The sequence below is a fragment of the Spea bombifrons genome, chromosome 3, assembly GCF_027358695.1.
Source record: "Spea bombifrons isolate aSpeBom1 chromosome 3, aSpeBom1.2.pri, whole genome shotgun sequence".
In the NCBI taxonomy this organism is placed as follows: domain Eukaryota; kingdom Metazoa; phylum Chordata; class Amphibia; order Anura; family Pelobatidae; genus Spea; species Spea bombifrons.
This window is the reverse complement of record NC_071089.1, coordinates 87687471-87704598: the sequence shown is the minus strand read 5'-3', so window position 1 is coordinate 87704598 and position 17128 is coordinate 87687471. Positions and strand designations below refer to the sequence as shown.

Here is a 17128-nt window from a genome sequence, read left to right as displayed (position 1 = left end):
AACACAGAGTATTAATACAGGGTTGATCTGTTTACTGCCGCAACAGCTCAGTTTTAAACTTTTCAGTTTAAATTATATTACAGTGTCTTTCTGACTCAATTATATTTACTCCTGGTCTTGGGCTGTATGTAAAAGTTTTGTGGGAATTGTTGGTCGCACTGGGTGAGACTTGATGTGAAGGTCCAATGACAGTCCAGTCTGGATCTTTGCTTTAATCCTCATCCATCATGGCCGACAAGTGACATGGTCCAATCATTGTAGTGCTTTCTTTGTTTTCAGAAGAGGAAATGACTGTTGTAGGAGACGGGAGTTGCCGGAAGAGAGAGATATGGTTGTTGCAGGAAACTGGAGGAGGACGGGGCAGAGGTGGCCACTGTAGCAGATGAGAAAGGGAAACATGTTTTTTTTGTAATATAAGAGATGCAGGTGAGATGCCTGTTATGGAAGACAGGGTGAGGGGTGGAAGAGGGGAGAGACAGGGGAATAGGGTACAGAAGAGATAGATGTGAAGAAGGGAGAGGAGGAGGAAGAGGTGCTCAAAAAAGCTAAAATGCTTATTTTTTATATATATATATATATATATATATATATATATGAAACATAACACAATACAAGGGCTGCTTCATGTATATCATGTATTTTGCAAAGAACCAATAAATTCTATTGTCAGTTGTTTTCCAGCTAATATGAGTATCATACCTCCATGCAGTTTGTACTTTGTACCCTATTTTGTTCTCTACCTGTCTATACCTGTAAGCTGGCTATTTAGGTAAGGGGGCAGATGACACACAACCCACCCCTCTCTGCCTCCGGTCACATCCCCCAACACAGGTGTCTGATTTGGACACATCAAATATTGAAGTGTATGATATTGAACAAACCTAAAGATTGATTTATTTTAATTAATATATGTTATCTGCAAAACTAGATCAATAAAATGCAAACAGCAATGTACCAATAATTTAACAAATAGCCTATTTTCATTGTGTACTAAATCAGTGCAACGCTTTTTCTAATTTCCTTACGTCTGTTTGGTTTTAGATAATAGTTTCCTTAATTTAACAAATCTGACTTCCATAGGAAACCTAATCATTTGTGCAGCATAACTGAGTAAACACGCATTTCCCTAATTAAATTGTTTTGGAAGCAGCAATCAAAACCTCGTTCTGATTTACCAATGAGTCACGTTAGGTTCCTGAGAGAGGAATTTTCTCTCTCATATATACCAGAACATAGAGAGAATCTGACAAATGTACAGGATTTATAGGTTCGGCTGCTTGCTTGCTTGCTATTGGTCGAACGGGAGGCAGGTGATGCGACTTGTGGAGTACCCCCAGGAGAAATGAAGCAAACCGGCACTGATTAGAATCACAGCGTTATGCTATTTTTTGGGCATTTTATAGATGAGAATTCTAGAATTGATTGCAGGAGGCATGACAGCAAATATCACACACACATATATATGAATGACAGCCTCTTCTAAACTACTAACGTATTGATGCAATAAAAAGTAACAAAGGCAAGTTCCATAATGCTATACAAATCCAGAGTTAAAGTTTATGTATGAGTAGGCTATCTCAATGCAGAACTTCTCCTGTTGCACAGGCGGCCTATACTTTCTAAAAACCCACTGGTTTTGTCGAATGCTTTTTTAGAGGACAGCCTCAAAAACTATATGTTTTTGATTTTGTGTAGCAAGTAAGCAGGTAATATGTGCTGTGTTACAATGAGGAGGAAGGACCACTGTCAGCACTATGGACACAGAATGAGTTGTGCAGTTTCTTAGCAGTACTGGCAGCGAAGAACTTTGATGTACGCAAATTGTCAAAATCTACAAGTGACTATAGGCCTACTATAGGCCTTTCATATATACTATGATATACCTTATACTATGGATCTAATAGTGCTGAATGCAAAACTGGCCTGCGATGAGACTACAACACTAGTAGAAGTACACGGGTTCAAGGGCACTAAACATTAGCTGAATCACTGACCGTGTTCGTGATGTCTTTCATTAATGTTAATGGATCTATCCATGTCCTTAACTTCTAGCAAATACCTACAGTATATATATGAACCCAACACAGTAAGCAAACATGAATTTTGCATTGTTATTCCTTATAATAATAAATGATTGAATCTGAAACATCTCAAACTGTCATTTTTGTGTTATTCCCACAATTCTAATCTTTAACTTCATAAATGACCATAAAGATTTTCAAACAAGCTCCAGCTCTGGCAGGTAACCCATAGTTCTTCATACTGTTAAAAGCAAGAGTTATTGAGGTTTCTACCCTGTACACGGAAGGCTTTGCAGCATAGTTGTTATTCTTTTCCCTCCAGGTTATACAACCGTATAAGTATGATTCTGATTTGAAATCCAATGACCTTGTTGTTTTCTTTGATTCTATACAGTACTTTGATTTCCCCGCAGAGAATGCTACACTATGTGACGTGCAAGTGTCGAACATGCAGTGTGTCCGCCATTTTAATGCATTCTGCTGGGATAACCTATTTGGTATGCAACGATTAAGCGGTGTATGTTCCCATTAGCAGATTGTCATTTTAAGGGATTAAGTGTGCCATTTGCATTAACTAGTATGCCGCAGCAAGAAATGCAATTAGCATAAATGTTGTAGAAAGTCAAGAAGCACAAGAAAGGTTGTGTCATCTCTGACATTTCAAGCCCTTAACTATCCCTGAGAGCTGTAGGCAGTTGAGCGATGCTCACAAAGTATAGTATGGTAAGAAAAATCACAAGTGTTATATAAATGCACATAGGAATTGCAAAATTTAGTCCAGCATTTATCCAAAATCAAATTTGATTCAGTATTTTCAATTTTTCAAATGCAATATAGCAAGATTTAATATTTAGTATAATTGGAAAAAAAGAGCAGTATGGGGAAAAAAAAAGATTCAAAATACTGATATAAGTGGTAAAAAAAATAATTGGGGGGACGACAATCAAATCACATTATCACATATGTCATGCCTTTTAGTTTATCGGCATGTAAATAAAACCTTGACATTAATAAAGGGTAACCTCATTAAGCAAATGACACAGACACAATAGTTTGTCAACATGAATTTGTGTAGAATTGATTTCATGATTTATTACCCATACGAGAAGATATGTGTGAACGTTTAGGTGGCAGCTCAGTAGCACATCAGCTGTCCACAAAGAGTCAGTCCACAAATGTTCTGCGGGTGTCTCTGCATAGACCTCCACAGTTTGCTCCTTTACGGTCCTCAGGGAAGACATTTGACATTGAGCTCTCGAACCTATAACAATGAATTTATAAAGTTGTAGATTCAATGAAGACAGCACATGGCAATTTGGTATTTTCACTGTAGGCAGAGTGCAGTTTCATCTTCAAGTTTGTAACCAACAGAACCTCTGTCCTGCATCAAGCCTCTAGTTCTCATGCTTATCAAATGCTCAGGATATTTTTCTCCTACAGTCTGTCCATTTTCAGCATATATAGAAATATGTAAATGTCAGTATAAAGTCACTTGTGGACCTTTTTATTTACATTGGTGTGGATGACATTTTAATTTTTCATATTTTACAGAATAATTAGCAACTACATGTTTTTTCTATAATGTTTTCTAATAATATTTTAGTAGGCCTCTTGCTTTAAATATGCTTTAAAAACATATTTGTGGGGGATTGTGAGAAAACTGTTTTATATTTAAATATATATATATATATATATATATATATATATATATATATATATATATATATATATATATATATATATATGGTAATAGCCCATATCAAATCTAAGATTGTATTCAATGAACAAATGAAAAAGTTGAGAGGATGCCGTGCCCCCCATTAAAGTAGAAGCTCAAATGCTAGATCAGATGTCAGCTAGAAGATGTCAGTAGCTAACAAAACCAGCTGGAAATTAAATGAGGAAAGCTAGGCTGCACCTTTTACAAATATGTGACCTCCGAGCCACATCAGTCGTGTTCTATAAAAAGGAATATGAATGAATATCAGTCGTGTGCTATCAGAAGGAATATGAATGAATGGTTGTATCAGTCATTATTCTACATGGTTTTCACCTGTGGCATTGATTAAACTAGATGTAAGGAGCACATTCAAGGATATATTTATTAAATGCAATAGACATATTGAACAATTTTCACATCGCATTGCATTCGTAGACATTTTATCTCCCATCATAATAGTGAACTCCAATTTGTAACAGCGGGGAGCTTACAAATTATATACCTTCTTAGGACAGATTTTTCTATTGTCACTTTTCACACATTCCATGCAAAATCACTCCATGAATATTATTTTATATTACATTAAGTCATAATGTATTCTCTCTCATTGACTTTGCTTCTCAAATATAACTATACTTATATGATATTACTAAAATTAAGTTTATATATTGTAAAAAAAGAAACCTAACCATTCTACAAATGCTTAAGAAGTTCATTTATGGATCTGCCTCTGCTTATCCATGGCATTTTCATGCCTCATATGCACTTAAATATATATGCATTCTTTATATGTCTTAGGGCTGGTTTTAGATGTTTCCGGCAGCCCATGCTCCATGCACTTGCATGTTAACATAATAAAAAAACCTCATGTCAATGACCACTGCTCAGAGCCTTAGGGGACTGCATACATTGTCTATGTGGTAGAGCCGGTCAATTGCTGGTGAAATTGATGACACGTGTTCATACCTTCTCTATCTGAATGCAGAATGAGTCAAAATGCAAGCAATCACAGTTGAAATCAGGATGGGCAAAGTGTCCGTAACTGGACATCTGGGTCCCTGACGACATTTGTGGAAGTCAGTGTTCCCTGCCTGGTATTCACTCAAATATCTTCCAAAAATGTGTTCTTTCTGTGCTGTTTTAGTGTTTAAAAATAGCCAACAATTAAAAAGAAAAAAGGATAAAGAGTTGGCTTGCACTGCCCCAGTCGGTTCTTGTGCTCAGGTCACAAAGTCTGTACTGTTTGGATCTATTAGTTCTACGTTGCCTATTAGTACTTGAACTAAACTTCATTAATAATTATGGATTTTACTGATACATATCATATGGTAAGCTATAAACCTCATGATCCTCACCTATTACAGTTTATACAGTTTTTATCTACAGTCTGTTGTCACAGCCAATTGGCTGTCATACTCATGCCTTATTTTGTCAGCTCAAGAAACAGTTAATTTACACAGTTACATTTTTTTCATTCCTGTATGTGCTGTCTAATCTACAGAGAAACATATTTCTCAAATTGTATTTCCTTTTATGTTTATGTAACTGAAGATATTCTCACTCAAGATATATAAATATATTTTTATTCATAGAAATTTCTACCAAAAAATCAAAGACCATGATCTTCTGGACAAAAGGAAAACTGTGACAGCATTGAAAGCTGGTGAAGACAGAGCTATACTCCTGGGGCTTACGATGATGGTGTGCTCCATCATGATGTATTTCCTTTTAGGAATAACCCTGCTCCGATCATACATGCAGAGGTAACATTTTTTTTCAACAGCACTACTTTACTACATGTCCCGATTGGCTTTAATTGTTATTCCTTTTATCACTTTGTACATTTTCAGTCTGTTTAGGAACATTATTATGTATTTTAAGATTTTCATTGTTTAACAACAGACTGAAAAGGGCAATATTGGATGCTTTATATTCAAAGTGAATATCTGCTCTTCTACTTTGTAGTTAAGTACAGAGACCTAGTAAAATTGCACCAGCTGTCTCTCTGAAATTAAGAACCTCTGCTTTAACAATGGGTAGAATCCATCACAAGGAATACTGGGACACCAGCAGAACACACTCATCCGATTTATCATTAAACAAGGATTCTTATTTGCTCTAGCAAACCCATAATGCTTTTTATTTGAAAGGGGAAAGCCATTTAACAGCAGTGATGTGAGTTCTGCATTCCATTGTTAAGATGTGGAGTGGGGGACATCTGAACTCTTAGAATGTCACCCTTAATACGAAAGAATTTTACTTTCCATCAAAAATGGCAAACATCAAAAGACACCCTGGGCATTTCTAGCAAAGATGTTTATTAAGGTTTTAAGTTGACAGTTAAACAGGATTTTTTGGTGAGCATGTAATCTTTTTGTTAAAACATGTTCCTGGCAAAACACTGAACACTTTGTCCACAAGGAATAAAACAGTATCCAAACGTATTTAAATAAAGGAAAATATAAATACTAACGCAATATTAGAGGAAAGGATGCAGGGCTTTGCACCAGGGATTCATTAATTGTAATTCCTGGATCTCTGGGATTTCTTTTGATATCCTGGTGATATCATATAATAGTGGGACTATAGCCAACCCCTTTGAATCTAGCACCCCCTTCTATAAGGATCAGGACAGGAAGCATGGGCATCACTTGGGGAGCTAAGGAGGTTGAAGCCCAGAGTGTTTCGGTAGGCCCCAAATGTTGACTCTGGGGCTGCCTGGCACTTCCCTCTGTAGGCCTAACTTCATGCTGTAGTCTGGAAAGGATCCTAATAATATTTAGAGCAATACACCCTCTCTTTCACAGTCAGTTGTCATTTATACTTATTAATTAGCTTACATTGATAAGTTATCTATACGCTATAGGGGCAGCCATTCTTCACCAAAAACAGAAAAGACATATGTGTCACAAATCCGTACCCAGGTTTATCTGATAATCAGAATTTACATTATTAATCAAATCAGAGCCAACTCTTAGTAGCTTTTGGTTTCTCTGCTGTCCTCCACTCCATCGGAAGCTAAGCTCCAGCAGGCTAGAAGAACCCTGTGATTGCGGTTTTGATAATTATTAGAATATTTCATATATTTAAAAACTTGTTTAATGCAAGTATTTATTAGGAGAGCTGTGAGAACGTGTCATGAGAAGGTACAAGATATGTTTGTGACTGTGGCAATACTAATCACAGTTGAAAATGGTTGTAATATTGTTGCTAATGTCTCTCTGAGATTTGATTTGTGTGCTATAGTGCTCTCCATAGTCAATAGCGGCAAACACCACACTACTTTATCTCTAAGTCCTGTATTCTATTCAACAAATGTTAACCTTTCTGGCATCATTAAGTACTTTAACATAAATTAAAATCCTTTTTAAAGGGGCAGTTTACTGTCCTAGACACAGTGGCATCTCCAGCTTTCATATTTAGGGGGGGCACATGGGGGACCAGGGACCAAAGTAGGGGGGCCAATTATAAAACGGTACATATACACACGTTAGGCAGTTATTTCTCATTCTTTAATATTAGCCCCTGCTGACAATATATATAAATATTAGACCCTGCTGCCGATATATAGAAATATTACACCCTGCTGATATATATTAATATTAACCCCTGCTGCGGATATATATTGATATTAGCCCCTGCTGCGGATATATACTTATATTATACCCTGCTGCCGATATACATAAAAATTATACCCTGCTGCCGATATATATTAATATTTGACCCTGCTACCAGTATATATTAATATTAGCCCCTACTGCCAATATATATTATTAGTCCCTGCAGCCAATATATATAAAATTAGCCCCTGCAGCCAATATATATTAATATTAGCCCCTGCTGCCGATATATATATATAAATACTAGACCCTGCTGCCAATATGAATATAAATACTAGACCCTGCTGCCAATAAATATTAATATTAGCCCCTGCTGCCAATATATGTTAATATCTCCATCTCCCTCCCTATCTATCCTATCTATCCCCTCTCCCCCAATCTATCCCCTCTCCCTCCCAATCTATCCTATCTACCCCCTCTCCCTCCCAATCTATCTTATCTATCCCCTCTCCCTCCCAATCTATCCTAACTACCCCCTCTCCCTCCCAATCTATCCTAACGACCCCCTCTCCCTCCCAGTTTATCCTATCTACCCCCTCTCTCCCTCCCAATCAATCCCTATCTACCTCTTCTCACTTCCTATCTACCTCTTTTCACTCTCTAACCCCCACCTAACTTTCTACCCCCCCCCTTTTAAGTTCACTTACCTTGGGCTTGTAGAAGTCCAGCGGCGGGATCGCGAGGTCTCTGTCTTCCTGGTTCTGCCCCAGTGTGCGCGGCTTCATTGCTGAGCGCCGGATATGACATCATATACCGGCGCTTGGCTTGAAATGCCGGCACTGTGACCAAGGCAGAGGCCTCGCAGTCGCGGAGAAGAGTGAGAGGCGCCGAACAGTCGCTCAGAACTTATTCCTCAGCGACAGCTCGGTGCCTCTCTCTCTCCTCCGAATCTATTAAAAAAAAAAAAAGACGGCGTTTCAATTGGGGTGCACACCGGGGGGCACAGCATGATGTAGGGGGGGCCATGGCCCCCCCTGCCGACGCCACTGCCTAGACGTTAAAGAAAAATGGAAACTGCATGGAAACAGACTCCTTTCTACACTGATGTGATCATATATAAGACTCCCAACTGTTGCTTTTTGCTTCTAGTATGTGATGATTGATATCCCTACTTGCATGCAGATGACTCAATTAAGTGTTTTCTTTAAATAATGAAGTCAGAGTTTCCATGAGGGCCAGTATTAGAGCCATTTGGGTAACACATTTTGCGAGTCACCACACAGAGTCTTCACAGGCTATTGAAGGGTTAATATTTCAATAGTCTCTATTAAAGGGTTATTATTTCAAGAGGGTAATATTTCAAGAGTCTCTGGGCCAGTTCATTTAGAAAGTTCCCATGTATGCATATTAGGTGACAAAGAAACAAAATGGCAAGAAATATATATTTGGTATGTAGACAGGAAAATGCATAATAAAACAGGACATAAATTAGTAAGCTTGCTTGGAGATCTGATAAAGAAGTTAACATGAGATTGAACACTCGTTTCTTGCAAGTAGCTTGTGGCACGCTGGTGGCTCGCGAGAAGCCTGAGGTAAAGTGAGATGACATTTTTTTCATTGTAATACAATACATTTTGCGAGAATGTCAATTAAACGTTAATGACTTTTTGTCCTTGAGCAGTTATGAATCATAAATGCAGCAAAACTCAGGAGCTTTCCCAGATGCTGTGCGTTTTAGCATCAGATGGTATTGCAATAGTTAAGTCATTGACTACCCCACCCCCACCCAGTCAGCAGATATTTAATCCATCCATTTCTTGCGAGTGGGCAAAGACTTGACTAATAGCAGTTATCACCCAATCCGCCATGTAAATTGAAGTAATTACTAACACCAGACAGCAAGCCACCATACTTTTTGATTAATTTCGCAAAGAAACTTTAAGGCCTTGTAAAGTTCTGTCAGTAACAGCACAACATTCATTATTATTGCCGCTCTCTCGTTCAGGCCATGTTTTGAGATCACTTCAATCTTATTAGTGCTTCATTTAGGCAGATTAATCAAATTTAACTGTTGATTCGGGTGGCAAGTTTGAGCACTTTATTAGGTTTTTATTTTGCTTACAGCTAACTCACAGAACAATACCATTTGTATGCAGGGTAAATGGCCTTCGACATAAGATATAGCAGTCACTGTGTGTTCACTGCTTAACCTGAGGTACATTTAAGCTTCTGACTTTCCCTATCTAGTTATAACATTAATTCACATTTCATTGAAAGTCTGGCCATTCTGTCCCTGATCCATTAAAAAGGACACCATTCTCAGCATGCACAATACTCTGTAGTCAAAGTATTTAGAATGTTAAATAACCTCAGATTACCCAAAGGCTAAAGTACTATTTGCTTTAAGCATTAGAGCAATGTGTACTCTGGAGTCCATTATTTTAAAGATTTCAATCTATATATGTTTTAAGGTATGTCCTGCATTGCCTGTATTTTGCTCGTCACACAAGTAACAATGGGGGGACAGTTTTTGTTTTTTGTATACATTGTACAGCCAATACACTTTTTTTGGAGCATGCTTACACCTGTTTGGTAGGCCTCGTATTATACATTTGTATTATTTGAGCCTGTGACTAGCTTAGCGCACCGACATTTCTTCTTTTCCTTGTCTGGACTTTAATATAAGTTTACTGCTAACGTTGTCCTAAGTCGCTTAGGAGCAGGTGCTGAAATCGATTCTTCTATTGAATTACTGTGTCTTCAAAACTGAATGAAATAAAAAATTAGATATGCTTAAATCATATGGATGGTCGTTTGTAGCTTTGTCTATAAGGGGTATGCAACCTATATCCGTGAGGAGGGATGCAGACTTTGTACTTGGGACACTATTCACAGAGACATACCTAGGGAAACATCAAGCGTGTAGAAGGACAGGAGACAGATCCAGATGATGTCACCTAGAAGACAAAGATGAACGAGCAGCTAGAGATAAGATCCTGACATGGGCCCACAGTACTGATTTTACTGGTGGCATACGGCAAGGAATGAGTCCAGGGGATGATTAATGTCAAAGGCAATTGTCAAGTATTGAAGTGGCCTCTGTCTGGGCCATTAAAGGATGGCTTCCCACTTACTGATTGTCGAGTGGGGGAGTTGAATAAAAATGCTGGTCTTTACGCCAAACAGTACTTTCGCTCCATTTTTCCATAGCTTACACATTTGATGCAGTATATAAGGTATGAAAAGCTCATAGAAATCAAAGATTCAGCATCTTTGGTGGGGGGGGTCTTTTTTGTTAACAATGTGTTTAACAATAACAATGTTATAATTGAGCTTGCAAACTTTCTTGTTTCCCCAGTGTATGGACAGAAGAAGCTCAGTGCACATTAATAAACGCATCGATAACAGAAACATTCAACTGCTCGTTTAGCTGTGGTCCAGACTGCTGGAAAATCTCCCAGTATCCCTGTCTACAAGTCTACGTAAACTTAACAAATGTAGGACAGAAGGTTCTACTGTACCACACAGAGGAGACACTGAAAGTAAATTCAGAGGTAAAGTATACATTTATTAATTCAAAGCCAGACATCGTCATTGATAGCTGATCTTAGGTTACAATTTAGGAGAAACAAAAAGTAAGCCATGTCTAAGACTATGTTTGAAAAAAAAACATAAGACACAAGAGTGTCTAACTTTAAAATGTCATTAATGAGTGAACTTTGATGTAACCTGCAATAAATAGGGAAGCCTTAGGATATAACTACAGCTTAAATAACTTCAGATAGAGCCAGGTATGTGCCATTGCCTATGGTTGACTCTAGATCAAACATTTTATGTATGTGGCTGTTTCCCAGTACTAAAAGAAGATTGATTGATTTTTTTTTCAAAAGTTATATGCAATAAATATACCAAATGAAAAGAAATTATAGTGCACACAAGTATAATCTGCCGTACAGCAGCACAACATGCAGAAAGAAAACCAAAAGAGAAAAGGTAGAACAATATTTATAGTGTGGCATATGGTATACAAGGGATAATTCTTCCTTAGATAAGAACTGCACCAGCTATGCTAAATAAGATTATCAGGTATTATCTGTATATTAACAGTAACAACAGCCACTGGAAATCATTAAAAGATGCCACCATTCTCAACTTGGACTCAAAGTGGGCTCTCTTGCCATTGGGGTTGTCTTTTATGTATGTTCAAATTTCCTTGATTCAATATACAGAGCTGTCTTTTAATGCTTTTTTAATATAAGATGAAATAAACTACACATTATTCCATTCTTTCTGTTTTATATGTGTCCATATGCTTTGAAAGATTTTCATCAATCACTACTTTTTGCCACTGTATTTATTAGTAGCTGACCCATTTAATAAAGTCAATTAAACAATTTCTAAATTAAAAAAAGCAATATCTTTATATATGTATTTAAAAAAGCATCGTAACTACAGGGAAAGGTATCATTTTCTAAATTTTTCCTCCCATTGTTTTATCCCTATTGTTAACGGTGGATAAGGAGAAGGGACGAGAAAGTAAATTGATTAGACAATGCTGGAGCTGCCACTCTTGCAACCATTTCAGCCTACATGCTGTGACCATTGAAACTAAATATCTCTAGAACAAGTAAACTAACTGTCAAACAAAAACCAAAAGCTCTATGTCGTTTTAATAAATGCAACAGTTCCTTTTTAAGTTCTTTAAACATGATAAAATCTGTTAAGGCTCCTCCGTCAGATCATTTCCAATATGAGGTCTTATTCCACTTGTTTCTTATGACTATAATTAAGTTAGTATGCTAAATATGATATAATTCTGGATTGTCCCACCTTTACGTTTAAGCTAAATCATGTAGCACAAAATGAATTAGCTGAAAAAAAAATTATTAAAAGCAGACTGGAAAAGGAAGTGGTGTACCTACAACGGGAACCTGGATTCAGCACCATGGAGAGCGGTGCAAACAATTTCTCTTTCAAAAGTAGAATTATTTATGTTTTTCGAATAATCCAATGACTGGGATGCAACCTTTCAGCGTGTATAAGTTTCCAAATATGTAGCAGATATGGCACCACTTCTGTACTTCTGGATATGATGAAATATGATGATATAATATGCAATGCCAGGAAGGCAGATATAAGTCAGAGATGACTAGCCTAAAAATGGAGGGCAGGGACCATGAAGGTTGTGAAAACAAGATGACGGCATTTAATTATTACTCAGTAACCTAACTGTCTTTATATAATCACACAAAAAGCATATAAATTCAGATTTTGAGGTGCTGCTGAAATAAGCAATATGGAATCAACACACACCCAACAAATACTATTTAATAGCACATAGCCTGAAACTTAATTTACGTGTTCATTTATCAAACTGTTGTATATTGTGAGCATTAATAAATTGTATTTAGAATTATAAGGCTGATGTTGAGTTATGACATGTTGCTAATTCTTAAGGGAATATGTAATTTGAAAGTCACCAGAGTGTGATCTTATAGGAATCATCAATTCTCCCTTTGTGTTAGAAACAGAAATCAAAATGTTCACTCTAGAATGTGCCCTGTTAACCTAATGTAAGCTGCAGTTAATACTGTATGTACCTTGTCCAAATCTGGTTTACAAGTTGAGATTTAGACTTTTTCATTATTATGTAATATGAATGTGTGACCCTTGAGGTTGAGGGGAACATCAATAAGTGGTTCTGATAATAAAATACACAAAAAATATAGATAGATTTGATGGTACTAGTTGACTCCAAACGATATGCGAAGCCAGGTTGCAGTTGCTAAGACAAAGAGATTGGAATGCTTTAAAAATGAAGCAATGCTTTTATATGGACTGGTTAGAAGCAACATTTTTAAATAGGAGCACTTTGTTAATTTTCTTGATAATTATATAAAACAAAAATAAATATTTTCAAGTGAATAGCTTGGTACTCACTTTCCAAAGTTAACTGGGGTGACGAACGATATATAGCATATCGAGCAAAGCAATTGCTCAGATCGCTTTTCTGTCTGATACACAAAAAAGAAAGGTGAGAATACGGCACTCATTTATGAAGTGCCTGTGTGAAATAAACTCACCTCACCGTTAAAGTGCTGAGCCTCTGCTTCTTTATTCCATATTTTTTCTGTCTGATGGGCAGCCTTCTCTTACCTCCTCCTGTCTGAGAAGCGGTTTCTGTAAGAGTAAATTGAAGTAAAAATCACGTCACTGCTTTTAAGAAGCAGTGGGGTCCATGGAGCAGGCGGCCAGCTGGATAGCATGCTGGTATACACTTCTGGGGGTATGTATTTTGTACCTTTATAGCTTTAGCATAATTATGGAATGTAATCTCTTCCTATATGTGCATAGCCTGCGCGGCATTGGCAATGTGACTACAGTTACAAATTATTTTTGTATGGGTATTTATCTTTGCCACTGCCCTAGGTCTATATGAAGCAATATACCACTGCTTTGCAGATGAGCAGCACTGGACAAGAGAAAACGATGGAAGACTGTGCAAACTTAGCACATTCCTCCATTGGGGCCCTTTTAACTGGCCCATCCAGTAGTGGTCCTACAGAAAGCCTGATTGCCAAAAACATGGCTGACTTATGTGGGAGAGGGGCTAATTGCCTAAGGCCAGAAAATACTACTGTATGGTAATGATCAACCTGCAGAAGGTCAATTTTGCAGCGTGGTAGAGAATAGTACATAAATCTGTACTCGGTAGTTTTTTTTAATGTAAATGTTTTAGTTGTGTATATAAAATGTTTTATAATCCACCAAATTAACCCAAGGCCAAATTAACCAAGGGGTAGATGAAGCAATTGAGTAGTTAGGGTCTGTGAGCTCCCATCCTCTAGTAGACTTAAACTGATTTGCAGTAGCCTGAGCTACTCCTCTACTGTCATGACCTGTGCTGTGTGTGAGCTCTGTTAGTGTCTGACAGTCTCTGACATTAATACAGAGAGCAGCCGGCTCTACAGCAGGATATTACCTGATTAATCGAGTGCAGAGCCGGCTCCCGGAGAGATCCCACTGTCCATCTGCATCCAGACAGGAAGGAGTAGAGGACCTCTGACTGACTGTTCAACCTCCTCCTTTCTTCGCTGCCCTTCCTTTCCTTTCCCTCCATGTTACATAGAATTGTGTACCCAGTCACCGGCAGGGTACAAGCGCCTCACAGTCCTGCAGCCCCAGACCACAAGAAAGTGCAGTGGCCTATTTTTCCACCCTGTGCTCTGTGGTATATGTAATATTATGTTGTACCCTATATTAGATTTTTAGCCAGCTGACCAGAAGTTATGTGGTACTTGCCAACAGGCCCGTCCAATGACACAAAATATTGGCACTTCATTGGTTAGACATATGCAGTGCTTATTTCACAGTGAAACATGATTTGCAGTGGCCAGTCCATCCATTAGATGGAGCATAATGTAATGCCAACACTTAATGTGAACAGGATGTAACATTATGAAGGAATGTAAAGAAATGTACAATAAATGGTTGTGGGTTTTTTGTTTTATTTTAAATTTGTGTTGACTTTGGCTCCAGGGCCCCAAACCCCTTAATGTGGTCTAGAGTATACCTTTATGAAAGCACGCCATTACTGATAAAGGCAGATGACTGATGTAAAAGTTTGTGAGAACTGGCCTTGTTAATATTTAAGTTTAGATATTAATTACAGAGGACCTGTCATATCTAAAATAAAACCTTGATTTAATACAATACTGAAAACCATCTATCACTTTGTACATATGTTTTGTTTTTGAGTTCCATTTTTTATTTCAGGTTTATATTTGTCAGCTCTGGCATTGCATCTACCTCCATCAAGATTAGCGCAAGAGCATTAAATGCAAACCTCCCCTCATTCCTCATGATCCCCCAGTGAAGACCACATTCGTGTAGATGTACAGAATAGAATTAAAGATAATTTGACATGATGGTATCCCTTTATAGCGTATATAATTTGTATAATCTCTGCACAATTATGTGATTTCTCAATGAGCAATATATATGAGCAAATGTGGCATGCAGATGTCCTAAAATAACATACTTATGTAGTTACCCACAGTTATCATAATGTTTAACCCATATCTGTTGATTCAGATGGGAAAATCCAAAGGGGAAAGCACTCCTTCTTAAAGTTACGCTCCAGCAATCGTATGCAAATGAATGCATATGATCATTAAGTCTAACATTTAATATTTTTTCTTGCATATAAATGCATAGAAAGATTCAGCAGGATCCAGCTATACTTTTTTTTCTCTTTCCCTGCACCTTTGCCAGTCCTATAACGTCTTTTTTATAATATAATTTTATATATGCCTTTTTTTCCGTACCTCTGAGTCTTTGTTTAGTGGCCTTTGCTTTTCAACTCTGCATGCATCTGTGATTATGATTCATAATATTGTGATCTTTGAAACAAGGGAACCCCGTGTGTCCACGTTTTGCGATTAGGAAAGTAGTCAACCTTATCCTCTACACCTGGCAGCGTTTTGTGCATGCAGAAGCCACAATGTGTATACAGGTGCAGCAGTTGAAGACCAAATAGCTTTGGTTAGAGAAAGCATGGTGTCATTTGCCAAGATAGAATACTTATGAATAAGCTCCATCTAAGATGCGAAACGCGTTAAGTTTTGTGTTTGTTTTTTCCTCCTGTCCCAATGCGTTCCTATCGGTACTTTATTGCACATTAAAGCACTTTACTACTTACTGGATAGAATACTATACTAATAACTAATACAATGGCATCATATGTGTGCAATATCTAACATAGAAATCATACTATAAATGAGTCAATGTACTCTTTTAAGAAAGTGGGGTGGGGTAGTGCTTCACTGAATATTTGTAGGTTACTTTATGACCCATAGATACCTATTTGTTTAACTACAAGTTTAATACAAGTTCAGTCTTATTAGATAAAAATAAGTTATATAAATTGTGTTATGGTCCTGACCTAAGGTCATATCATTTTATATAGAAATCACCATACATACATATTTAATCAAGTATATTATCAGTTTAACAGTACTCTGTTACATCATTCAACATCTGCTATCTCCATAGGTAGTTTACAGCCCTGTTGAAGGACCAACTTTGTTTAAAGGGAACTATATTTTTTATTACTTGTATCATATTAAACCAAAGTTTAAAAAAACAATTGTACTGTTTTATTTTTTAAATAATTTGAGTTTTGGCAGACTTTTTTAGACAGCTGCATATTGGCCTTTTATATGTGTTCCAGCTCTGTTATCTCAGTCTACTAGACAAATACTCTGAGTCATTATCATACCGCCTGTGGTATACACTTGTGGGTCAGTTTTAATCAACCAGCCGGCCACTCTGACTGATGAATGTCTGTGGCGTTATGGACTTCGTTAGTATTGCTAAAGAGTCAGGTTGATGTGGTGCTTGAGCACGGAAAGTCACCGAAACTATGATGTGATTGACACCAATGGCAGCCTGCAGATAAAAGGTTATGAGAACAAAATAAGACAAAACCGGGTTTTTACCAGAGCTAACCTTCATTACTATATGCAGCACTGAATTTTGTGCTCCAAAAAAAAATATTTCTTTACATAAGACATCCCCTTTAAAATGGAACCATGGCCATTTGTTATTGGTTGCTAAATTGGACTGAATATTCTACATAAGTCCTAAATAAATAAGTGCTTTGTATAGAGGCATAATAACATTTTATTGCATCAATACTTTTTTAATGCCTGGCTAGTAAAACGTGTGGGATCAAGGACGGGATAATCAGTGAAGTATGTAAAAGTATAGGTACAGATCTTCACTGATACACAGAAACGTCCCACTCAGGTTGAGCTCTTGGGTTT

General features: G+C 37.3%; 1 protein-coding gene across 2 annotated transcripts in view; it reads left to right on the top strand.

Moving 5' to 3' along the window:
* Positions 1-17128, top strand: part of KCNMB2 (potassium calcium-activated channel subfamily M regulatory beta subunit 2) — a 110962-nt gene that overhangs the window by 83312 nt on the left and 10522 nt on the right. For both annotated transcript variants that reach the window (XM_053458847.1, XM_053458846.1), the window contains 2 exons: positions 5334-5504; positions 10660-10855. In XM_053458847.1, the coding sequence (XP_053314822.1) occupies positions 5334-5504; positions 10660-10855 (367 nt within the window). The remainder of the gene's footprint in view (positions 1-5333; positions 5505-10659; positions 10856-17128) is intronic.